The sequence below is a fragment of the Lissotriton vulgaris genome, chromosome 4_1, assembly GCF_964263255.1.
Source record: "Lissotriton vulgaris chromosome 4_1, aLisVul1.2, whole genome shotgun sequence".
In the NCBI taxonomy this organism is placed as follows: domain Eukaryota; kingdom Metazoa; phylum Chordata; class Amphibia; order Caudata; family Salamandridae; genus Lissotriton; species Lissotriton vulgaris.
Genome location: NC_141691.1, coordinates 166032156 through 166058854, shown reverse-complemented (window position 1 = coordinate 166058854; position 26699 = coordinate 166032156). Strand labels below are relative to the sequence as shown.

General features: G+C 43.4%; 1 protein-coding gene across 2 annotated transcripts in view; it reads right to left on the bottom strand.

Moving 5' to 3' along the window:
- GUCY2F (guanylate cyclase 2F, retinal) overlaps positions 1–26699 on the bottom strand; it is a 289968-nt gene that overhangs the window by 136506 nt on the left and 126763 nt on the right. For both annotated transcript variants that reach the window (XM_086966735.1, XM_086966736.1), the window contains exon 7: positions 23308–23388. In XM_086966735.1, the coding sequence (XP_086822861.1) occupies positions 23308–23388 (81 nt within the window). The remainder of the gene's footprint in view (positions 1–23307; positions 23389–26699) is intronic.

Below are 26699 nucleotides of genomic sequence, written 5' to 3'. Positions count from 1 at the left end.
TGGAGGCTGAGTCCCTCTGTTTGGCTTACTGGAGGGACAGGTCAGGTCTGGGGTTTTAAGGCCCCATGTTTGGCTGTGCCCAACAGTGTCCAGCTGTGGGAGGTCCCTAACTACTTTTAAGGGGGATCCCTCAGGAGTCTGATTTCTTTTCACTTGGCTAGGTTTACCAGCTTCAGTGATCCTAATCTGCTGATTAAGGAGTTCTTTTGGACAGGGGGCCCTTTGGGGTCCACCACTGGCCTCCCTGACCTCTTCAGCCCTGGGCTGACTGAGGCAGGGTAGAGAGGGGCAGGTTACCTGCTCCAGACTGGGTCCCACCTTGGAAGGGTCCACTGACATCAGGGGCTCTGCCAGGCTAGGCCTGACTACCTCTGGGGCAGTTCCTACACAAGGGGTCAGATCAGTTCCCTGAGGAGGCTGATCCTTGCCTAAAGTCTGGTGGGAGGGAGATCTCTCTTCCTCCTCAATGCTCTCTGTCTGAGTGGAGTGATCCATTGTTTCAGGCTTCACAACACTATCATCTGTTTGAGTAGAGGTTGAGACCATTACAGCCTTGCCAACCTTTTCAGGAGGGCACTCAGTTTGTGTTTGGGCTGTGACTGTCACAGCCCTCCTATCCTGTTCAGGAAAGTCTGTCTGAGGCTGGGCAGTGGCTACCACTGCTCTTCCAACCTTTTTCAGGGAGGAATGGTGCTTGGAGTGGGGCTGTAGCTATTACTGCCCCACTAACCTGTCTGGGTAGGCCTATCATTCTGGTGTGAGTTTATTGCTCCACCTCAGCCCATGCTGAGATTTCCAGGTCATTCCCCAGTAAGCAATCTACAGGTAGGGTGTCTGTCACTGCCATTCTCATGGGCCCTGTGACATTACCCCAGCTGAGCTCAATTACTGCCATGGGATGCCTTCTTTTCACTCCATGAACGTCTGTCACCTGATAAGTGAAACCAGGGGTCAGTTGAGCAGAGGGGACCAGATGGTCAATCACCATGGTGATGCTGGCCCCTGTGTCTCTGTATGCCTCAACTTTCTGACCATTGATAAGGGGCTCCTGTCTATACTTTCCCAAAATGTGGGAACCAGTAGTGAAGTTGGCAAACCCCAAGCCAGTCTCACAGACAAGAGTGTTGTTAGGGGACCTGGCTAGGCCATAGTCCTCCTGGTTTCCCAAAGTAATGCCCACCACATTCTTGGGGGCACTCCCACCACCTGGGGGATTACCACCAGTGGTAACAGGAGGCTTGGGAGTATTACTTGGGGGTATATTTCCCTTATTGCTATTTTTAGGGCAACTGACATCACTTTTGTAATGGCCCACCTGTTTACAGGTATGGCAATAAGGTTTCTTTTGGGTTTTGGGAGAAGTAGGGGTCCCACCCTTGTCAGAGGATTTTTGGGGCCCTGTGGTTTGATCAGCAGATTTATTCCCACCCTTCTCTTGAGGCTTGGTTGATTCCTTCTTTTGGTCACCACCCTGGTTCTTAGGCCTGACCCTGGTTCTGACCCATTTGTCTGCCCTCTTACCCAATTCCTGTGGAGAGGTCAGATCAGAGTCTACCAGGTGCTGGTGTAATAACTGGTTCTGACAATTACTTAAGATTTGCTCCCTCATAATTAGATTGTACAATCCTTTAAAATCAGTAACCTTACTACCCAGTAGCCAGCCTTCAAAAGCCTTAGTGGCACAATCAACAAAGTCAGTCCAATCCTGAGACTGAGTTTTCTGGGTGTCTCTGAACAGCATCCTGTACTGCTCAGTGGTTAAACCAAACCCATCAACCAGTGTATTCTTCAGGACTTGGTAATTGTTAGCATCCTCAACTCTAGTAGTGAGGAGCTTATCTCTACCTTTACCTTCAAAGGAGAGCCACAAGATAGCTGCCCACTGACTTTGGGGAACACCCTGCACAGTGCAGGCCCTCTCCAAAGCAGTTATCCATTTGTGGATGTCATCCCCTTGTTTAAAGGGGGGCACTATCTTATTCAGGCGCTTTGTATCAAAACTCCTTTCCCATTTGCTAGGTACATTGCTTCCACCAGTGGGGACTACCCCACTTAACTGTTGCTCTCTAGCAAAGGCAAGCCTCTCTTTGGCCAGGGCAAGTTCTTCCCTTTCAATCCTCAGATTGGCTGCCCTTTCTTTAGCTTCATACATTCTCCTCTGAGGGGAAGTCATCCTCCTCACAGCAGAGTTCTGAGAGCCATTGGTTTGAATGGATCTGCCAGAGCCTCTTGATAGAGACCTAACTCGTCCATTCCCAATGTTAAGCTGGCCTGAGAGGGGTCCCAGGGGTCCCCTAGTACCATTCTCATGCCTGCTTAAGTTGGACCTGGTTAGTCTGCTGACTTCTACCTGTCCCTTGTCTGCCTCATCCCCTGATAACTCATCCTCATCCTCAGCATCATCTGCCTCCTGGAGGGGATGGTCATGGTTATCAAAGGGACCCTGTAAGGAGGGCATACTCCCATCTGGATTAGAAGGATCTGTGTTAGCAGCCTTCTTAGCATCATAAGTCTCTAAGAGACCAATCAGAAATGGGATTGTGGGGTTAGACCCCTGTCTCAACTTCCTGGAGGTACACACTTGTCTCATCTCCTGGAAGCTAAGAGCAGCATATCTGGAAGTGACCTGTGGAGGGTCCACTGACACAAGGGGAGACTCAGAGTTTCCTCCTTTGTCTGACATGCTGATTCTAGTGTGGTGTAAGTGATGCACCTACCTACACTATGTGTTTGCCTACTGATCCCTTGCTAAGAGTTGCAGCCAAGGGGTGCTAAGCCTTGAGGAGCTGCAACAGCTGGTTAAGTAGAACTCAGAGTATTCTAAGCTAAGTTATATGTACCTAAAAGTACTTATGTGATCTTTCAACAAGATATTCTTAGGATACGTGTGGTAAAACAACAGCAAGCTCAAATCCCAACCGCTGCTCACCAATGTGAGAAGGTGGCCTGATATGCAGTGCTCACTATTCTAGTGAACACTATGTATCAGTCCAGCAACCCTTATTGATGATTGGTTGTAAGTCAACCTTATAGACCAGCTATCCTAGTAGCATGGATACGAGCAGTCTAAGGCTAAAGACTCGAGAGGGCGTGTTAAGCCAGCTGTTATACCACACATATACCCCTTGAACACCCAGTGAAAGGACACCACACAAGTGTTATGAAAATAAACAAGATATTTATTAAGAATCACAACAGCCCTGTACTCTTTATGAGGACAGGGTACTTAGCACAAAACAAAACTTTTACGAAAATACTTAAGTTAGCACAGTATATACAAATGCCCGAGGGGCACGGAAAACCATATACTCTGAAAGTGGAATGCGAAATTACTAGCAGGTAAGTACAGTACTAATAGGCTTAGGAATCGCTAGGACTTGACTATAGAATCTTCAGATTACTTCTAGGAGGCCTAGGAGACTCGGGTGCAGAGTGTGCAGTCTCACGCATGATGCGGGACAAAGTCTATGGTAGCTAGTAATGACAAAGTTAGTGTTCTCGGGCGAACCCGGCCTGGTAGGAGGAAAACGAAAGTGGATTCGGACCCTTGGATAGTGAGGCTATGCTGGGGCACCAAAATGCCGAAGTTACCTAGCCCAGGGGCTGCAGCTGCATAGGTCTCAAAAGACGTCGGGAATCCTCGTAGACGGACCAGGAGCCTGGAAGGAAGATGCTGGCAGGCGACCAGTGAAGAGAGTTCGAGTTGATCCAAGCCTGGATCTTGAAGAGAGATGACACCTGAAAGCAGAGGGGACCAAGTTCGAGACTACTAGCCAGTAGTCAGGTGGCACCAGGAGGGCACCGGATGGTAGTCACCTCGACTAGGTGAGTGGGTGACGCTGTGCTCGCAGATCTCACGGACCAGGAGGCGTTGTCGGCGACCAGGATGGAGGAGCGAGCTGTCCCACGATGGATGAAGCTGTCGGCATCGCTGGACCCAGGATTGGGCAACAAAGCCTTGGCAAATTCAAGCCCACGCGGTGGACTCAAAATGGCGTCTGGAGTGGACCAGGAGGGTCCGGGGTGCTTCTCTGTTGCAAGGAAGCAAGGGCCAGTCTGGAGCAACCAGACCAGCAGCAGTGATGTCGTCGGGCGTCGTGAAGAAGGCCACAAGCCAGCCGGCTAGTAGCCCACAACGCGGTGAGCAGGCAAAAGCAGAAGGGCCCCACGCAGATCGTGGAGATGCTGGAGGGCTGATCTTCGGTGCTGGAGCTGCTCAGGGTGGGGGCTTCTCGGACCCCAAAGCACTCACCAGTGGAGCACACGGTGGGCTTGTTGCAAAGAAGTCGTGCAGTCTTGGCGATCGTCGGTCCCTCGAGGTCTCGTCGCACTCACAGTTCTCAGCTTGGCTGTAGAGGTGAGTAGAGGTCAGAGGTGCCAGGGAAGCCGGGTCTCGTCGAGCTGGGCAGTCGGATTCCGGAGGAAGGACTTGCAGCAGACCGCAGTGTTCTTAGGATGGTGCCCGCTTGATGCAGGGTGACTACTCCTTAGCCACAAGGGAGAATCTTGAAGAAGAAATCTTGATGTCCTTTCGCAGAAAGTCGTGTCTTGATTCCAAAGATGATCTAATTTGAACAGGGGGCCCGCTCCTATCTTTATACTAAAAAAGGGGGCTGACCCGGTGACTAGGTCCCGCCTATGGGTGGGACTAGGAGGGGGGTGGTTACACCCCTCTCCCATGCCGGACTTTCCCCAGGCCAGGGGCTGGTGTGCCCCTGGAACTGGTTCTGACCGGCCTACGCGTAGTGAGCACCGGGGTGCCACTCAGCAGTCACCTTCCTGTAAAGCCCTGCCTACCCAGGATACACAAAACCCTGTCTGGGACGTGCTAGCACCGCCCTCGACAGGAAACCCTTTGTCCAGGCTCCCCTCGCTGGAAGGACTCCCAGCTGCAGGGGGTCAGACTCGTGTCTGTGGTGGCAGCATCCATTTTGTGGAGCTGAGGCTTCGTTTAACTTTAACCGGGGTTCACAGTTACATACATGTCGTGTCCCTCTAGAAGGGTGGAATGCTAACCCCGTCGCCAGAATTGGCGAGGGGTTAGTATTCCAATTCGTATGACACCTTACTCGACATGTTTTGATAAAGCAATACCAAAGTTAGCATTTAACCGCGAGGATTATAATGCACTTAAGAGTATATGGTATGCGTTATCATGGAACAGCTATCAGGACTTGGTTCCGCAAGCTGCAGACAGGCTCAGCTCATGCCAGAGCACCATCTCACACGATTCCAAGCACTCTGCCTTCAGGATTGTCAAGGCCTGCCATAGGAGTGACTGATAGGAATCTGTGTGTCCATTTTTAGGGTTAGATATAGGTATACTATATCTACAGCAAAGGGTGATTACACGACTTTGCCCCAGCTGTCATGCAGCCAGTTGTGTCAAATTTAGGAGGCCAGCTAGGGGTGGCATAATACATGCTTCAGCCCCTGGTAGGCCCTGGGTACATCTATGCCCTGAGTTACAGGGTCTGATAAGGTGGCCCAGTACCAATTGGAAATGTACCTAAGGTACATGGAATCCATTTTACAGAGAGAGCAGTAGGCCTGGGGTCCTGATTGGCAGGGTCCCAGGTCGACTATGTCAAAAACCAGCTAAAACACAGGGCAAAAAGTTGGGGGCAACCATAGTCAGGAGGTACCTTCCTACAATCGGTATATGACACAATATGAATCCCGAAGGGAACAACAATGTCCGCTAAGGGAGACATGTAGACATTACAAAGAGTAGGGCTCAGGGAGGAACCCTGGGGGACACCACACTGCAATGACATCATCTTCGAACACTTGATATGTTCTTCCTTCCAAAAAAGATTGAAGCCAATTGAGTGCGTGGCCTGACACACTGACGTTCCTAAGACGTTGGATCAAGATTTGGTGGTTAACTGTGTCAAAGGCCGCTCTGAGGTCAAGAAGAATGATGGCAGATGTGCCTCCTTGGTCAAGGATCTTTCTTGATTCTTCCACTACCACTGTTAGAGCGGTTTCGGTTCCTTGTCTGGGACGGAAACCAGTTTGGGATGGATGGAGCAGATTATGGGATTCAAGAAATGTATGGAGGGCACTGTTAACATGCTTTTCTGCAATTTTACTTACTCCAGGCAGGAGGGAGATGGGCTGGTAATTAGTTAAATCCGTGGGATCCAATTGAGTTTTTTTTATCAAATGCACCATTAATGGGAGCACCACTAATTACACAGGTTCCAGAAATCCCGGTAGTTAGTAGAGTGGTGCAAGAGAGTGAAATTGACAAGTTGAATAATGCAAGAGAAGAGTTGGCTCAGAAAATTAATCAATTGAGTCTGAATGTGGAAGCATTCCAGTGCCTGTAACGATTGGCCCTATAGTTCCATTATATGGAGAAAAACAGAATATATCGAGAGTACATGCATTGACAGTTCCAATGAATAGTGACAGGAATAAGGTGGTAACAATAACTGATCAGGCTGGACAGGCTAAAACAAGTACGTCTTTTATTGACCTTCCAGTTTGTGACTTGATAACTGAAACCCCTAAAAGAGGTACGCAAATGGATCCGAGGAGAATAGTGCAGAATGTTACTCCAGTGTCAGGGAGTTTGATGGGTCCTTTGCCAGATGAGTTAGATGACTGGATAAGGGGATGGAAAAGCAAAAACCTAAAACACAGAGTACTGATGTGAGTAAACTGAGAATGGGTTTGGAAGGAATGATTATTGGTACGATAATTCCAGACAGAGTACTTACTGAGATGAAGAGTTATTGTTTTTGTGTAAAAATTTCACTTTGAAAGCAAAAAATCTTCATGAGAAATTGACAGAGGCTGCTTGTGAATAGACATAGAGGGTGTTACAGAAAATTTATAGATTAAGAAAACGGTTGAGTGGTACAAACATGTAGAGAGGTTTGTGAAAGTTTCTAAGGTCTTTTTAAAGTACTTAGATGGATTGTTTTAGATTGTTGTTCCTGCTGATTTACCGAAATTTAAGATAGCTATTGATTGGTCTAAAGATGAATACCCTAGAGATGTGAAAACAGGTGCACCTTCCGATGAGGTGATGAAGAAATACAATCAGGTAATCACTTACTTGAAAGGTAAAATTTGTCCAAAGGAAACAGATTGGGTTAAAATTGACAGGACAACCCAAGAACGAAAGAGTCGGTACATGCTTACTATGAAAGTTTGCTACAGGTGTTTAAACAGTACAGTGGGTTTAAGAACATTGGAGATAAGTATATGAGACATTTTGTGTATCGTTTTGTGTTTGGATTGAAACCAGAAATTAGTAACATGATTCAGCAACATTTAATTTGCTGGCAGAGTAACACAGTTGACGAGATCTTGAGGTATGCAAAATATTGTAGTGATGATATTGAGTCAAGACATAAAAAGTTAAAAGAGAAAATGAGGCACAGGTGAAAGTGGCAGAGCAGCGAGAAGGAAGCAGTGGTTCTCAGACAAATTATCAGATGAAAGGTCGGAATCAGAATGGTCAAGTTTCAGTGGTGATAGAGGTAGAGGTAAAATGAGTAAAGATGAATTGGAAAAGAAATTTCCTTGTCATGCGTGCGGAAAGTTTGGACATTGGAAGAATGAGTGTAGATCTGTTCAGAGTAATAATGGGATGAATCAACATTTTAATTCACAGATGCAGAATGAGGTGGTTATGAATCAACAACAGCAAAAGCAGCAGCAGGTAGTCACACCACAATTACAGGTGCCACAAGCTCCTATGCCAAAAAATAAGAATGCTCAAGTGCAGAGATACAATGTGAACACTGGATTTCACACAGGTTAACAAGTTGGTAAGAATGAAAATGTACAAGTGGTTTCACAATACTTGTTGCAGTGCAATGAGATTGATTCAACTCATCTCAATGACAGTGCCTGAGGGGGAGGAAGAGTTTGTGCTTGGCACAACTCTTGAGGTAGATCAGTCAGGTCTTTTTGTTGATGGAAAAGTGAAAGGTAATGATGTTACATTCCTAGTGGACACTGGTGTTACCCGTTCTACTGTGAGAGCAGCAGAAATTCCAAATCTACCCCTCTCTGGAGAAACTATCCAAGTTCTGGGAGTTTCCAATAAGCTCATCAAAACCCAAATCACAAAGCCAATAGAAGTTCATTTTGGGAGATTCAGAGACATGCATCGGTTCATGGTATGTGATACAAGTCTGGTGAATCTTTTAGGGAGAGATTTACTTTGCAAGATGAACTGCACCCTCTATTGTACACCAGATGGTATCGCTTTTCAAATGCCAGATGAGGATGTAGCGTTTAAGATGATGCTAGGAAAGCAAGGGACAGATGTGGATGAGTTGTTTTCACTTCTCACTGAGGAAAATTTGCCTGCAGAGTTGAGAAATACAGTAAGGTTTGATGTTTGGGATTTTACAGGAAATTAGAAAGGTGTGGATCCTGCTCAGGTCACGGTGAAACAGGGTGCAGCATATCCAAACACACCTCAGTGCAAGATGAGTCCTGAAGTTATTCCTGTGATTGACCAAATGATTGAGCAAGGTATTCTTAGAGAAATACTAAGCAGTCCATGTAATTCGGCTATTATGAGAATTAAAAAGCCAAGCGGAAAACATAGGTTAGTACAAGATTTGAGGAAAATTAATAAGATTGTGATACCCTGTTGTCCAATAGTGCCAAATCCAACAGTGATTCTTTATCAAATTCCTTGTGATGCAGAATGGTATACAGTAATTGATCAGTGTCAGGTATTTTTCTCGATTCCTTTACATCTGGACAGCCAGTATTTATTTGTTTTCTGGTTCAGAGACCATGTGCTGGCAGGGTGCTGAGTTCCTCAAGGGTCCACAGAGAGTCCTTCGATCTTTAATACGATTTTGAAAAGATGTTTGGAGACTTTGTTCATGCCAGAAATATCAGCTTTGGTTCAGTACATTGATGACCTATTGGTGGCATAAAAAACACGAGAGGCATGTGTGACAGATACAATTGCCTTACTGAACCATCTGGCAGAAGGTGGGCACAAAGTGTCACCGGCAAAATTGCAGTTTTGTAAACAGGAAGTTCAATATTTGGGACACAAGATAGAGAATGGCATCAGGAAGGTGACACCAGAATGGATCATTGTGATTCAACAAATGAGTCCTCCTAAAACTCAGAAAGAAGTTTGAATGTTTTTGGAACTAGTTGGATACAGCAGACAGTGGATCAGTGGCTTTTCACTGATTGCAAAACCTTTACAGAGGTTGACACACAAAGATATGACTGATCGGATTGAGTTGGACGAAGAAAGTATGAAAGCTTTTCTTGAATTATGAGAAAGACGTTGTCGAGCACCTGCATTAGTATTGCCAGGTTATACAAAGGATTTTGCGTTGTACTGTTGTGAGAGAGATAGGTGTGCACTTTCAGTTTTAACTCAAATACATGGAATGGCACTAGGTACAGTGGCATATTTTTCTGCTACTTTGGATTCAGCGGTTGCAGCGTTACCAGGTTGTTTGAAAGCAGTTGCTGCTACTTGTGTGAGTTTGGAACAGAGTGAAATAATTGTGATGGGACATCCAGCTAAGGTATATGTGCCACACTCAGTTGAGATTCTTTTGACAAGGACACGTACACAGCACATGACCTATAGTCAGCTGACTTGGTACGAAAGAGTAATTTTGGGTGCTGTAAATGTGACTGTGGTGAGATGTACGACAATAAATCAGGCAACGCTGTTATGTAGTCCATTTTGTGGGGAAGTGAAAGATGAAGTGTATCATGATTGATTGGATGTGACAGAATTGTGCACGAAACCAATGTCAGACATTAAGGATATTCGATTAGAGGAATCAGACAGTGTGATGTTTGTTGATGGATCATGTCTGAGAAATGAAACAGGAGTATTGAGTTCTGCTTATGCAGTGTGCACAGTAGCTGCAGTTCTAGAAGCATCCTGTCAAGAAGGGGTAAACTCAGCACAAATTGCTGAACTAATAGCTCTGATTAGAGCATGCAAATTGGCAAAAATTTGAGAGTAACTATATTTACTGATAGTCAATATGGTTTCGGGGTGGTTCATGATTTCGGCCAGTTATGGATGCAAAGGGGATTTCTGACTTCTTCAAGTTCTCTGATCAGGAGTAGAAAAAATGTAAAAGATGTATTGGATGCTTTGCAATTGCCTAAAAAGATTGTGGTGGTGAAATGTTCTGCACATAAGTTAGGAAATGATTATGTGATGAACGGTAAGAGATACGCTGATCAAGTAACACGTTTCTGTGCACAAAATTAAATTACAATCAACAGAGGGGTGGTAACAAAAAATCCCTATTGCCCCTTGATGTTGGGGGAAACTTGGGATGAAATTAGGCAGTTGCAGGAAGATGCAGGAGACGAGGAGAAAGAACTTTGGGTAAAATCAGGCTGTAAAAAGAGAGCAGAATATGAGGTATGGGTGTACACAGACGGGAGACCATTCATGCCAGACCGTTTACTTCCTCAAACGGCAAGGGTATACAATGGAATTGCACATGTTGCAAGAGATTCTATGATCAGGCTCTTCAAGCAGTAATGGTATAAACCTAAATTCAGAGTCATTGCAGAGAGTCTATGCCAAAGGTGTGCTATATGTCAGCAGCAAAATCCAGGCAGAAAGACAGTTGTTAGTTGGGGGCGGATTAGAAAAGCAGCAGGTCCATTTATGAGGCTCCAACTCGACTTTATAGAGCTTCCTGTATGTAATGGACTAAAATATGTGTTAGTTGTTGTTGGTTTGTTTTCTCGTTGGGTGGAGACCTATGCAACAAGAAGGAATGACAGCCTCACAGTTACAAAATTACTCTTGAGAGAACTAATACCAGGGTACGGTTTTCCAGTCACTTTAGAAACAGATCGCGGTTCTCTTTTCAATAATGAGATCATTCGGATGATTTGTGCAGCATTACAAATTGAGCAAAAATTGCATTGTGCCTATCAACCAGATGCATCTGAAGTGGTCGAGCAAATTAATGACACTATAAAGTCTAGACTGTGCATCCACAACACTGAAATGGCCTGATGCTTTACCCCTGGTCTTGAAGAGTCTTAGAAGCATTCCAGATAAAAAAGACTGGATTGAGTCCTCATGAAGTCCTAATTGGAAGAGCAATGAGACAAGCAATTGTACCAGCAAACAAACTGGTGAATATTTCTGATGATCTACGATCGGCTGCTTCGCGGAATTTTTTGCTTGTTCGGGATTTCAAAATGCGTGTTCGCTAGATATTTCTTTCGAGCACACAAACAGTGTTTGCGAACAGGAAAAAAGCATTGCGAGCGGTGGAACAAGCAATTCCGCATGTTTGCGGAACTTTGAGGTGCTCGCGGAGACTACGCAAATTCTGCCCACCACTAGTGACAACAACAGCGGTGAAGAGAAGTGGCTTGCCAAGTTGGATAAATGCAAGTCATACAAGAAGAGTCTCAAGTCCACTTGAAATAGAAGGTGAGCAGCAACTGGTAAATGAAAAGAAGAAACCAGAGGCTGAAGGTTGCGAAGCTAAAGAGTCTAGATTGATAGATTCTGATCAGCAAGTGGATGACGAACAATCAAGCACAAGTCAAGTAGAGTGGGCACAAGCTACTGGATCTCGTGAGACTGCTATTGAGCAAGAAGAAGAGAAGGTTACTGAAAAACAAGAGCAAGCACAACAAAGAAAAGGTCTAAATAAAAGAACTGGTGAACAAGACAATGAAGGTGAAGAACCAATTCAAGCTAAGAGAGCAAAAAAGGGTGCTAATTGGCCAAGTGGAGTGAAAAGACTGAAATACACTCTTGAGAAGACAAAACCAGAGCAAATAAATGAAGTTTCAAGCCAAACTGAGCAAGAATAATCAGAAGAAGAACTAGTAAGAAGAACAAGCAAGAAATACGCAGCTCTAGAATGGACATATGTATTATTGGAAGAAATTGAAAGCACAGATGCAATAAAAAGAGAAGTTGGTATTGATTCTGAGCAGATTGATGAGAGCAAATTGAAACCCCTTAAGAGAACTTTGAATAATTAAGGTGCAACAACTTTAGTAAAAATACATTGAAAGGATTCAGAGATTTGAAGAACACTCTTTTGAAAAAATAAAAGAGGGGGTAAAGAAGAATGCCTTAAAGTGTAGGATACACTATTTTACGTTGGTGTTTGGACTGTTTGTCAATATCTAGACAGTTTGTTAGAGTTTTTTCTTAGATTTTGTTTTAGTTTTTTCAACAATACAAAATGGCAGATGATAGAGTGACTGGCCATCCAAAACCTAGTCTAAAACGTAGATGTATTAACACTTGCTTATGTAGTGTCTTACTACTAATGTTGATGTGGTTAATACTGACTGTCATTGTGCCTGTTTTAATGGTGACTGACTAATAACAAAAATAATACTAATAATGTGGTAAGTGAGAGTGTGATTTCCGTTACTAAAGGAACACCTAATGCTAACACTAAAGAGATAGATGAAAGTGTTTATCATCATGATAAGTCGATTAATGATTTCTCATTAAATGTCTTTACAAAATTACTTCATGAGTATGTTGAGACAATGGATGTGAGAGATTGTTACGTGTGCATGCAATTACCTTCGTCTGTCTCAGAGGGAGTGACTTACCATCATTTACCTTTAACATATGGTGTCTCATGCAGTGTACTAACTAGTCTTTTTGTACATGATGGGGAAGTTGGATTACTACTACTCAAACCTAGATTTAGTATTTTCAGAAATTCCAATTAGAAAGGATATGAATAAAGTGTATGGTAAAAGAAATGCTGGATACATGGGAGAATTTTTCCATATTACTCAGACACTAAATATGGTATATGCTCATAGACATAATCTTACCTGTTGTTTGCGTGCTGAAGAAAAAGATTTCATGAACATGGTAGAAGATAGAAGACTGGATTTTCAAAGAAAAGCTGCTGAATAGAAGTCACATGTACCACCATGGGCTTTTAGTGTCAGGTTCTACCAAATTGCGGTGCCTAACTTTTGGAAATACATCTCCCAGAAATCTAGTGAGGGGGCGTGGCACTATAAAGGCAGGGCGGACCCTCTACACGTTGTTCGTGATTTTGTGGTTACAGCGTTTGTTTGGTGGTTTATCCCTGGTGGAGAGCAGCGGCTCGTCTGCTCTTGAATCCGAGCCGAGTTAGGACGGAAACTGACATAAAACTTGTGAAGGTGGCGAAGGGGAAACAAACGGAACCGCGCCTTGGTGTTTGCTCGGGTTGCCGAGTAGCGCGTTGTGAAGCGCATTGCTTTCCAAGAGCCTCCGAGGGTTTTCTGAACCAAGGTCCTTTCGAAGAGGAAAGAAAGGAGAACGAACCGGGAAGAGAGACTCCTTACAAGTACTGTGAGTAGAATACGCTCCGCGTGTCATTTAACGGTTAGCGTATGTGGAGAAGCCTTGTATTCATTTTTTGCCTCCCTGTTAAAAAAGGAACAGAGAGGATTACACAGGCGCGGCGGCGACCTGTATCAAAAAGATTTATAGTTACTGTGAAGAGGGAGCGGAGTGTATTAGAGCTATATGTTCTGAGCACCACCGCTACGAAGACAGGCACTAGTGTCTAGCTCGTCAAGTGCCAAAGCGGAAGGTAGTGGGTCTGCTACACCTTACCGTGTTTGGAGTTGTTGGTACAGGAGCTGGCTTAGAGCGGAAGACGGTAGTAGGAAGCTACGTCTTGCCGTGTCTATATCTGGAGTACATTGGTGCTTTTAAGGTGGAACGTTTTTTCACTGCCAAACACTTGACTTTTGTTTTGTTTCAAGGGTGGAGTTCACTCAATATTACACGTTTATACTTTGGGCACGGAACACTTACCAGGCAGGGTACGTACTATCACAGCAGAGAGAATTTGGTGCAGGTGTTCATGTAAAAGGAGAGTGTAACTGTTGTTATTGTTCCATAGGGACTATCTGTTCGATTATTCTTATTCACACCTCGGGGAGGAGGAGGAGTACACTGCTTTCTGAAAAGGTGAACATTTTAGACTATTTAGTGAGATTGAAATGAGAGTAGGTGTTTCCTTGTGATCAGTGGTAACCCGTAAACTTGTGTTCTTGTCTTTCAGCCATCCCTTCCCTGCTGACCCTTTCCGTCCCCTCCTGGTTTTGTTTCTTTGTTTTCCCTCGCCCTATCACTCGAACACACTGTGTTTTTAGTACCAGTGTGTTGGTGAGGTCGGGAGGTGGAGTTATATGTACAACGACCGAATCCTGCAGCGTGGAGTCTGACAGAATCACGAACCCATGAATTGCATTCTGCCTGGTTCGGTCGGGGTACATATGGCCACCTTGGATGATGTGTTGAGGGCGTTGGTTTTGGTCCAACAGGAATTGGCATCTTCCAAAGCTGAGGCAGTGGCTCTTAAAGATAGGGTTGAACAACTATCTAAGAACCCTTTTTCATCTGGCCCTTCTCAGATCCAGGTTACGGTTCCTCCCCCTATTCCCTTGGCCACCCCTGAACGTTATGGGGCGGATCCACGTAAGACGCAAGCATTTATGACCCAAATAATGCTTCATTTCTCGTGCAAACCAGCCTCATTCCCTACGAATCACTCCCGGGTGGCATTTGCTATATCATATCTGGTGGGGGATGCAGCCAATTGGGCGGTTCCGCTGGTAAAGAGAGATGATGCCATGTTGTCTAACTGGACAGCGTTTAGGGAAGAGTTCGAAAAAGTATTTGACAGAAGGGCCACCAACTTCAGTGCTGATAAAGAGTTGCTATCTTTGAGACAAGGAAGGAGTGATTTAATTACCTATTTAACAACTTTCAACAGGTTGATAGCGGAAACGTAATGGCCCGAGGGAAAAAGAATGTCCTTGTTTTATCAGGGTTTGAGAGATGAATTGAAGAACGCTGTGGCCTACATAGATCCTCAACCCTCCACTTGTGTAGATATGGTGAACTTGGTCCTGAGATTGGATGGTAGGCTGACTGAGCTGAGTGGGGATAGAAGAAAATGGGACAGGGGTTACAATAGTATAGTGAGTTCCCCTCCTATAGCTCTAGAGGCATCGGCAGACGGGGCAGAACCTATGGAAATAGGAGCTATTAGATCCCCTCTGTCTTATGATGAGAAAGAAAGCAGAAGAGTACACGGTCTTTGTATGTACTGTGGCAAAAAAGGGCATTACGTGCGTGAATGCCCTTCTAAGCCCCAAAACCCCTCTAGTTGGAACAAGAATAAAAGAATAGCTGTTTCCACTATGGGAAGGGAGACAGACAACTTGTTAGCACCTTCATCCCTAGAGAAAGTGATACCTGATTGGAGACTCACGTCCCTATCTACACCGGGTATAGGAGTGAATGAGTCACACCTGGTTCTTAACATGTCCTTAGAGTATGAGCAAAAAAGTCATCCAGTTAGGGTTATGCTGGACACAGGAGCCACAGGTAATTTTATTGATAATGGGTTAGTATCTCGCTTAGCTATACTCAGAGTACCTAGAGATATACCAGAGGAGGTTTTGGCAGTAGATGGACAGCCTATAAAATCAGGTCTAATAGTGGAGAAGACAGCTGAGGTAATGTTGTCAATAGATGTGTCAGAAGGGAGACATGTGGAAAAGATAACGTTGAACATCATAGAAGCTCCCCAATACGAGATCATATTGGGGATGCCGTGGTTTACGTACCACAACCCTTCTATAGATTGGAGAACTCGAACAGTACATTTTTTGTCTGGGTATTGTCAGGAACATCTGGTGTCTTATGCCTCATCACCTTTAGCGGTAGTCGCATGTCAGTTCAGGGTGGCCACGTTGGCAAAGAAAGAGGTGGTCACCATTCGCACTAGGTTGAGTAGTCAGAATACAGACACATTCACCCGACAGATGCTGCCAATCAAGGAGGGAGTGGACGATAAACAGTCTATCATTCCTACAGGGAAGGTTAATCGCATGATGAGGACGGAGAGGTCTAGTAAGAATGAGTGGCATAGTCCCCCTGGAATGTTCCCCTTCCTTGCTAATTCCGGAATTGATACCAACACTTTGCCGGTTGATATCCCTTTTGATCTCCAATTTCAGCCAGTAGTTAAGGAAAAGGTGTTAATACTGCAGAGGAATCACAATGGGGTGCAGGGATGTTTGAACAAGGTCAGGGAGGAGTACATGCAAGAGGTGGGCTGTTCCGAGGTGCCTGCTCCTGGGAAGGTGCTGCCTTTTCGTCAAAGGTTTCCTGCTAAGCCTGGCCCTAGAAGGCGCTAGGGAGGGGGACATTCTGTCAGGTTCTACCAAATTGCGCCGCCTAACTTTTGGAAATACATCTCCCAGAAATCTAGTGAGGGGGCGTGGCACTATAAAGGCAGGGCGGACCCTCTACACGTTGTTCGTGATTTTGTGGTTACAGCGTTTGTTTGGTGGTTTATCCCTGGTGGAGAGCAGCGGCTCGTCTGCTCTTGAATCCGAGCCGAGTTAGGACGGAAACTGACATAAAACTTGTGAAGGTGGCGAAGGGGAAACAAACGGAACCGCGCCTTGGTGTTTGCTCGGGTTGCCGAGTAGCGCGTTGTGAAGCGCATTGCTTTCCAAGAGCCTCCGAGGGTTTTCTGAACCAAGGTCCTTTCGAAGAGGAAAGGAAGGAGAACGAACCGGGAAGAGAGACTCCTTACAAGTACTGTGAGTAGAATACGCTCCGCGTGTCATTTAACGCGTAGCGTATGTGGAGAAGCCTTGTATTCATTTTTTGCCTGCCTGTTAAAAAAGGAACAGAGAGGATTACACAGGCGCGGCGGCGACCTGTATCAAAAAGATTTATAGTTACTGTGAAGAGGGAGCGGAGTGTATTAGAGCTATATGTTCTGAGCACCACCGCTACGAAGACAGGCACTAGTGTCTAGCTCGTCAAGTGCCAAAGCGGAAGGTAGTGGGTCTGCTACACCTTACCGTGTTTGGAGTTGTTGGTACAGGAGCTGGCTTAGAGCGGAAGACGGTAGTAGGAAGCTACGTCATGCCGTGTCTATATCTGGAGTACATTGGTGCTTTTAAGGTGGAACGTTTTTTCACTGCCAAACACTTGACTTTTGTTTTGTTTCAAGGGTGGAGTTCACTCAATATTACACGTTTATACTTTGGGCACGGAACACTTACCAGGCAGGGTACGTACTATCACAGCAGAGAGAATTTGGTGCAGGTGTTCATGTAAAAGGAGAGTGTAACTGTTGTTATTGTTCCATAGGGACTATCTGTTCGATTATTCTTATTCACACCTCGGGGAGGAGGAGGAGTACACTGCTTTCTGAAAAGGTGAACATTTTAGACTATTTAGTGAGATTGAAATGAGAGTAGGTGTTTCCTTGTGATCAGTGGTAACCCGTAAACTTGTGTTCTTGTCTTTCAGCCATCCCTTCCCTGCTGACCCTTTCCGTCCCCTCCTGGTTTTGTTTCTTTGTTTTCCCTCGCCCTATCACTCGAACACACTGTGTTTTTAGTACCAGTGTGTTGGTGAGGTCGGGAGGTGGAGTTATATGTACAACGACCGAATCCTGCAGCGTGGAGTCTGACATTTAGAGAGGGAAATTATAAAAAGGGCGAGACGTACGCTGCAATGTCTCTGGATTGGTATCATGAAGGGAAACTTTGCTTGCTTAGATTAAAAACTGATTATAATAATTATTTCATTCGTACTAGTGAATGTGAACATACTTTCTTAATAACTGGTGGAAGGGTATTGAATGGTGGAACTGATCCTGTTTTTCCAGGAGTCTATTATGTGTGCGATAAAGCATGCCTACTATAGGTTGCTTGCACATTGGTATGGTTATTGTTACTTTGGAATTATTTTCCCTAAAGATTACCACGTTGATATAACTAATAGAATCAATTACATAAAACATGGACTAACACGCAAAAGGAGAGGAAGTTTTTCAGAAATAATTGGTGATATTTTTGGAGCACTGATACACTCAGTTGGAGTCATTCTGAATTTGCATAAAATTCGAAAATTGTCCACAGTGGTTGATCATTTATCAACAGATACTGCTGGTGGGTACTTGATGATTGATACTGAAATGGTTGCAATTAGATCAATGGTTTTGAAAAATCGACTTGCCCTTGATATTTTATTGGTAAAAGAAGGCAGAATCTGTGCCATGTAGAGGTAAATGGTTTTCTACATTTGGGAGTAGCTTCTTAGGGAAAATTCTAACACCAATTATTTCAGTAGCTGCAGTGACATTATCAATAATATGCTGTAAAAATAGTTCACAGTGTGCAAATAGGAGTTCAGTTCAAGGCAGTGGTCTCTGCGACCCTTTTACTTACAAAGTACCTGGATTTCGTAGCAAAACCAACAAAATGTCGCAAACGAGCTGTATCGATGATTTACCTCACGCGATGCCGTTGATGCGTTGAATCCTTGCTGCAAGGTAGAATGATGCACCGGTCTGCGGATGCGTGTGGGACAAAGCGACAAACTTCTTCACGCTAGGCCAGAAATGCATTGAATCCTTGCCGCAAGGGGGGGATGATGCGCTGAGCCTATTGCATGTGTGATACTGCTGCGATGAAAGAAAATGGCGCTCCGCGAGGGAGCGACGATCCGGGCATGATGCGAGGAAAATGGCGGACGCGCGGCGCCCACACTGTCTTGCGACGATCTCGATGCGATGATCCGGGGTTAGCGAGCACTCGGCGGCCCGCAAACGTGCAATGCGATGATCTTTGGGAGTAGTGAGCAGTTTGGGGCGCAAGCATGTGGTGCGATGGTTCTTGGTTTGCGAGCACTCGGCGGCAGCAGTGCAGTGATTTTTCCGATGCTCTTCATCTGCGGCGGCTCGCAAACGGGCGTTAGCGACGATTTCAGCACTCTCTTCTCTGGAGTAGAACTAGAGGCCCTGGAACTCAAGGGGGCCTCACCTTCAGATAGAAATCCTCGCAGGGAGGAATCAGGAGGCAGATGGGGGAGTCAGGTGTGCCTGTGACTCCAGCAGGAGGCTAGCTCTCTTCTAGCCCTTGGGTGATTGCTTTGGCAAAATAAAAGTTCTCTCAAAATTCTTTTTCCCTCTTCTTCCACGTCCAGGGGAAAGTACTGCAGGCCAATCCAAGTAATAGCACATAAGCACAAGGACAGTCCTCTCCTGCAGAGTCCTTCAGTGAAATGGACAGAGGTTGTTCTTGACATCCAGGAGCAATATACAAATCAGGGGTTTGGGCACAGATATTTATACCCCAAAAGTCTTTGTTCTCAAAAGTCTCTAGTCACTGAACCCAGCCAGAACCAGTTCTGCTCAGGCTTGGAGCACTTTGTTTACCAGGCTGCATCCTTCCTTTCAGAAAGAGGGGGTCTACCATCAGATGCACAGTAGGAGGTGGAGCCAGCATTCACCTTGCCAGGCACAGCCCTATTCAGGTCAAGGAGCTACCCCTCCCCAGTACTCAATGCAGATCTCTATATTCAACCCAGGTCGGACTCAGACTGTCTTGCCCCACTAAACCCAGACAGTCAATACACATAAGAGCAGAGCACACTGGAAGGCTTAGGCAAGAAAATACATACTTTCTAAAAGTGGTATTTTCAAACACAGAATATTAAATCCAACTTTGCTAAAAGATGTATTTTATTATTCTGAGCTCAGGCATACTAAACTCGAATTTCTACCATGTTCCCTGAGACAGTTAGGACTATAAGATGTAATAGCCAGACTGCCCATTCTAACCTATGGAGAGCAGGTAGCCTTGCAGCAGTGAAAAACAAAATGGAGGGTCATTCACTACCAGGATATGCTACACATATCAAGCCATGTCCTGCCTTACACACACAATGCACCTAGCATAGGGGTGACTGACATGATGCCAAGGGAAGGTTCAGGGACTGGGAAGTGTGGGCACTTCACAGCCAAGATGGCAGTCCTGGACTGCACACAGACACTACAGTGGCAGGTCTGAGGTACCATTTACAAGCTGCTTCTGTGGGTGGCGCAAACCAGCGCTGCAGGCCCACCAGCAGCATTTGGGTTACCGGCCCTGGCCACACACAGGCCACACTACTAGGGACTGACAGGTAACCCAAATAAGCCAATCAGGGATATACCAATTCACAGTTACATTTACACAGGGAGTATTCACGCTGTGGCACTGAATGACAGTGGCACAGCGCCCAGAGCATCTAATACCAACAGAAACAGAGGAGACAACAGCAAAATATGGAAGGTAGACCCACACCAATGGTGCCAGGTCTAACAAGCCTCTGATGTATGAGTTGTTGATTATCGATCCCTGATTGGCGCTGGATCAGAGACTAGCCACTTTTGCCATTTACTGAGGTTTCTGATGCTGTGTGTAATATGAGTGTATGCGAGTCTTCTCATTAGAGATTTCAGTTATCTCAGCCTAATAATCATAATAGTAGTTATTTACAACAATTTGTCTCGCTATCTGACAAAGACCTTTTCAAACTTATAAGTGAGTGTGTGTAAAGCTACTGGTTCACCTAAAGACAGGCCCTTTGTCTGCCAGATCTTCAAGGAGCTGTTACTGTTTGATTATTCTTTTCCAGAAGCCATGATTAATGCCTCTTTATCATCAGAAAGGGTTCCTAATGGCTCTAAGTTCACCTCTGTAATACTGCTGTTAATGAAACCAACATTAAATTCTGATGACCACTCAAACTACTGCCATACTTCACCGTACTGAGAAACAGATAAGGTTTTGGATCCTACGTCTACCTAGCCCGGATCTCAACAATAGAGTTAACAGAAAAAAGTGGCTAAATAGGGAAAATTTGTGACATAAGTATTAGTGACGTAGTCAATATGTACCACGTAACTACGGTCAAAAGTACCAAAAACAAATTTATTTTCTTTTTTGTTTTTTTCAAAGTTTCAACAACACAAGGGCAAACCAAGGACTGTCACGGCAGTGATTCCATGAATACCATATCTACACATATATACAAAAAATGCAAATGTACAATATTTACAATAGAAATAACGCAAGACTAATGAAAGCAAATGACCAAAAAATTAAACAAATGACACACGAATAACAATACATCAATACACTATTCACAACTTGATTGCATTAATAAACAGTGAAAAAGTTCGTGCAAAAAGCAAGGGACAACCACCACCCTGCGGTCACGCATAAGGGTGCATCTAGGAAAAGAAATTGTCTAACAGCGGAGTTCCTAGCAGTGCAACCCAATTTAAACCTTGTACCGCAGTGTTGTCAGGCAGGCAGGCGTCCCATTCCATCCATTCCCGCCTGTCCCATGGTTTTACATCCCCATGGACTGGTTGTCCCTTGCTTTTTGCACGAACTTTTTCACTGTTTATTAATGCAATCAAGTTGTGAATAGTGTATTGATGTATTGTTATTCGTGTGTCATTTGTTTAATTTTTTGGTCATTTGCTTTCATTAGTCTTGCGTTATTTCTATTGTAAATATTGTACATTTGCATTTTTTGTATATATGTGTAGATATGGTATTCATGGAATCACTGCCGTGACAGTCCTTGGTTTGCCCTTGTGTTGTTGAAACTTTGAAAAAAACAAAAAAGAAAATAAATTTGTTTTTGGTACTTTTGACCGTAGTTACGTGGTACATATTGACTACGTCACTAATACTTATGTCACAAATTTTCCCTATTTAGCCACTTTTTTCTGTTAACTCTATACTTCACCGTAGCCATGTGTGGCAAAGTTGTTGGAAAAAGCAAATCTTTCACCAGGTATCAGTTTTTGTCGATGCCAAAAAAACTATTGCATTCTCTTCAAGTAGAGTTTCAGCCATATAGAACTACAGAAGTGGAGGTTCTCTCTGCCCTGGACTATTTACGCCAGTATGCCAATTACAACACCCCTGCAGCACTTGAATTTGATGGAGCCTTTGTTACTGTTAATTACCTTATTCATTTGTGGACTCTATGTATTGACAGCAAGACACGGGAATGGTTGTGTAATTTTCCGAGTAACCATTGGAGAGCATTCATCTTTAATCCCACTCAAATAATATCAGACTCCTTCATGGATCAATACTTTCCCCATTATTATTTAATCTTTATATGGCTCCACTGGCTGAGCTCATCCAGTCACATGGCTTTGTTCTATATATATATACTGATAAAATTCAGATTATACTAAAGACCTTCAATGCACCTAATTGAGTGGCAACTAAACTCTTTGACTGTTTAACTCAGATTGAATACTGTATGTTTAGCCATCATGTAAAGTTTAATGGCAACAAGACGGAGATTCTCTGTCCTTTAAGAGTTCCTCCTGGAATCTTCTTTTTTGGCCTGTCATATTGGGCTCTAGGCCAACGCCAGTAATTTGTGTAAAAAACCTAGAGGCGATATTTGGCTCGACTTTGTCCCTAGATGAGCAGATTAAATCCGTGGCCAGCTCTTGTTTTTTCATCTTCTTTAATGTGTGCTCTTTTTTGCAGTTGGTGCTCATCTTCAATGCTATCATATCTACTTGGCTGGATTAAAGCAATGCTGTTTATCTTGAGCTGTCTGATTATTTGATTCTCACGTTTCAATTGGTTAAAATAATTCTTCAAGGTTGGTGGTGGGCCTTAAAGCTCAAGATAAACAGCATTGCATTAATCCAGCCACATAATCTGGTTCTATCCACTGGCTTCCTGTTAAGAGTATTATTTTCAAATCGCTATGACTTGTTCATAAAGTGTCTACTAATCAAATAGTTCTGCTCTTAAAAATTGGCTCAATTGTTATCATTCTTCATGGTCTCTGAGATCTAGGGATCAATCCTTGTTGGTGATCCCATGTTTCCATCGGTCATCACTCAGAGTCCAAGATCTCCCTATTTCTGCAGCACAACAAAACTAACTACCTATGCATCTCACAGAGAAGACTGGTCTCCTTAGATTTAGGAAAGGCTTGAAGACTTGGCTATTCCCTCAAAAATCTTAATTAGGGGCCAAGTGCTGTTCTCCAGCATCCTTGAAGTCAAGTACTATGTCTGATGCATGAAACCCCTGTGGACTGCTTTTCATTCTCTGTAATTGAACCAGTATGACTACTGGTCTCTTGAAAGTAAATATGTAATTAGAGGATTTTGCATATTTGCTGATTGTTTATATGTAATATCAATCAAAGTTTAGCACTATTTCCCCTTGATTCCGATAAAGACTGCTGCAAAATATAGAATGTCCCAGCATCTGAAGCCACTTCTATCTTACCCCCTTTAAATTTTGTGAGATAACATCGGGAATGATCACCACAATAAATGTAGACGACATTAGAAAGAGGTGAAAATGTTTGTCCATCTGTGCTGCTTATTATTAGTGGAATGATGACAATGGTTAGTTATGTACATGTGGCTCATTTTTCTAAGTCTTATATCGTATAACAAAACTTACCATTTCAAACACATCACTTGTGCTTGGTTTAATGACTCCAAAATTCCCAGAAGGAAACTTTTTCATCCAGACCCAGTCACCCTAAAATAAATGTAAATATATAATGTAAAGGCAATATGAACACAAGTATTGCAGAACTGTACGCCAAGTACAATATTAATATGCATTATGATATAAGAATATAGTATTATACAACATAATCTAACCATGTTATATGGTCCCTCAGTGTCATAACAAACTATTCACATTGGAGGAAGGACGGCAGGAGGTGATGATGTGATGCCCACATAATGGTGCTCACAGCAGGATATCCTTAATAATCCTCCCTCTAGTCATGTCCTATTTCCTCAACCATTTTCTTCTCCTTTCAAATTACATGAACTGCCAACAAAACCTAAAAATGTCACAGTCTTACCTAGTCTCACTCCTTGATGTTTTCGTGCCTGTCTGTCCACCATTCCCACTTGTCTAAGTTTCAAACCCCCTTTTCATAAAGGGCAATTTTTTTATATTACTTTTTTATATACTGCATCTTGCAGTGAAGAGATATGCTGGAGCTATATATTGAGAGAAACTCTCTTAGGAAAGAACAAGGAACTAAACGCTTATACAACCTACACTAGGGTTGGCAGAGAATATCGCGGTTATGAGATGTAACATGTATTGGATGGTCATGAAGAACAGATAGAGGAGTGTAATATGATTTGCGAGTTAGAAGATACTGTAGGGAGGATTTAGTAGGATGCCGGGAGGGAAGAGGACTGAAGATAAATAAAATACATGGTAGGACCAATCGGACTTTAGGAAAAGGAGTAGCAGAAAGAGGATAAGCTTTATTAAATGAGTAGTAAAGATGAAGTAGAGTTTGTTAACCCCTACTTTTTAGGGAACACCAGACAGTTGCTGTTTTTGAAAAAACACTTCCGGTTGCATTAACTTTCTCTCTTCTTTTTGAAGTGGTTTGTGCATGATGAATTGTGTTAATGAGTTGGTGCTTGTCATGCCTGTGAGCCAAACAAAATAACATTTTCAATGCAGTACAATGTTCCTTAGGGCCCGATTACGATGTCGGATGGACCTGAGTCCGTCTGACATTGTTTAGGAACTGGGACAGAACGACCTCCTGTTGTCAGTCCCAACCCAGCAATTTGGATAGACCTGAACACTGTTCGGTCGCATTCCTATTCTTTACAATGGGAGCATACATTCCGATCGGAATGCATGCTCTCATTGTAAAGAACTGAGGTGCAGTTCACCCCTGCACTCTTGGGGCACTCCTCAAGGTGCCTCCGACGGGGTGCAGGCATCAACAGGGGGGGTATGGTGCACCCTTAGCAGCCATCCGTAGGCCTTGCACCCATGGGGACCCTGCAGGTCGCCCCCATAGTCAGATTGCCACAGAAAGACTGTTGTAATCTGCCATCATAATCCCTCGGGCGGAAAGAGCAGCCCGAGGGATTAATGGAGGCTCTCCGAATGGCCTCCAACGGCCATTGGGAAATCCATTTTGGATAGGGTCAGTCGAAAAGGAATCCGAACAGCCGATTACGATGTCGTGCACATTTCTTACGGCACCGTAATAGGGCCCCTAGTCGGTTCTACCTTTTTTATTGCAAAGATACATAGGGCCTGATTCAGATATCGACTGATGGGTTACTCCATCACAACCGGTACAGATATCCTGTTCGCCAAAATAATAATCTCATAATATCCTATGGGATTTATATTTAGGTGGACGGGTTATCCGTCCCCGTTGTGACTGAGCAACTCGTCTGCCTCTATGTAAATAAGGCCCATAATCATTTAAATCAACCTATAATACTAATTTAAACTAATTCTGACCTCACAGACACAAGCTAGCACCTACGAAATGTAAACTAATATCTGTTCATTGATTCAATTAAGATTAGATCTCTGATAGTTAGCTAGATTCTTGAAAATTTGTAAATATTGAACTGAACACATATTGCATGGGTTGCTAAATGTTTTCAGGAATACTCCTTCATATATTTTGTATTTTCCCACTTGCAAATAGTGTACATGTGCACATATGAAACTACTATTGCATGTGTGAAATTGTCTTTTATTAAATTCTCTTGCTAAGATTAAAAAAAAAGAAAAACTAGACTCATGGAAAATTTAAATCACGCCAGTATGATTCATGGACTTTTGGGAATTTTGGGTTACATTGTTATGTGAATATCCTGAAACTATACAATTATACCACGCAATTATGCAATGCTTGCTAAAAGATTCTCCCCCGAGAGCATGGAAACAATGCAAATGACCAGAACACGAGTGACTGTCACTCACAATACTCATGCTTTTTTCCACATTTTTTTTGCAACTGCATCCACGCATTTCAAAATGAATATGATGATGCATTTTGAACTAAAATATAGCGCCAAATAATAGATATGCTTTTCTCGTAATAATGTGTCATTTTGTCAAAAAATGTTCAAATTGCGTGAAATCAAATCACACACATTTTGCACATGCCTAAACCTCCCTATACGCCTTGCAAGGTACAGTTGTTCCAAAAATATTCCCACCTACGAAGGCTATACTCACCCCCTTGTAATGAGTGAATATTTGGCTGTGTCTAAGGTGTGAATGGGTCAGAACAAAAACAAGTGTTGTTCTTCAAAAATATGGACTTGGGATGACTCTTCTAAATAAAAACCTATATTTCGTCCATAACTGATGCATTGATGGGCCACTATCCTTATAGTTCAGTTACAGCACATGTGAAATGTACAGAACAATTACATTCTAGGCAATATCAGGAGACAGCAAAAGCATATAATATATGTGGGAAATATTCATATTAGAAGTGATAGAACATGTGTTCCATTTGGTACCTTGGAATTTACTGAGCTATAAGTTCAGTTCTTGGAAACTTAAACATTATTTTAGAGGACAAAACTATACATCAAATAAATTTAAACTACACTGCAAGAGAAGGAGGGACAAGCACATGTAATGAAACAGAGAATCAAAACCGTGCATAAGGTAAATTTTAGATTATTCCGACTTGCCCTTAAAAAGATGACATATGCGAAAACAAATCAGACATCAATTGTGACACTTATCTGCACACATGTATTACTACATACACAAACCTCTCCTGAAATGCTACTGGGCACCAACATACATGGTCCACACTTTCGAGCCACACTATTTTTAGTTTTCTTCATTGTCCCTACAATGACTGCTATTTTAAAGTGCGTCTTTTTTCATTTCAGTACTGCAGTCATCAATAAGATTCCAAAATACATATCAGCACCACATTGTTGGGTGTTATTACAAAATAATACTAACAAAAATAATATTAATAATACATATAATAATAATATTCTATTATAAAGAATAAAATTGAAGTCAAGCTTGAA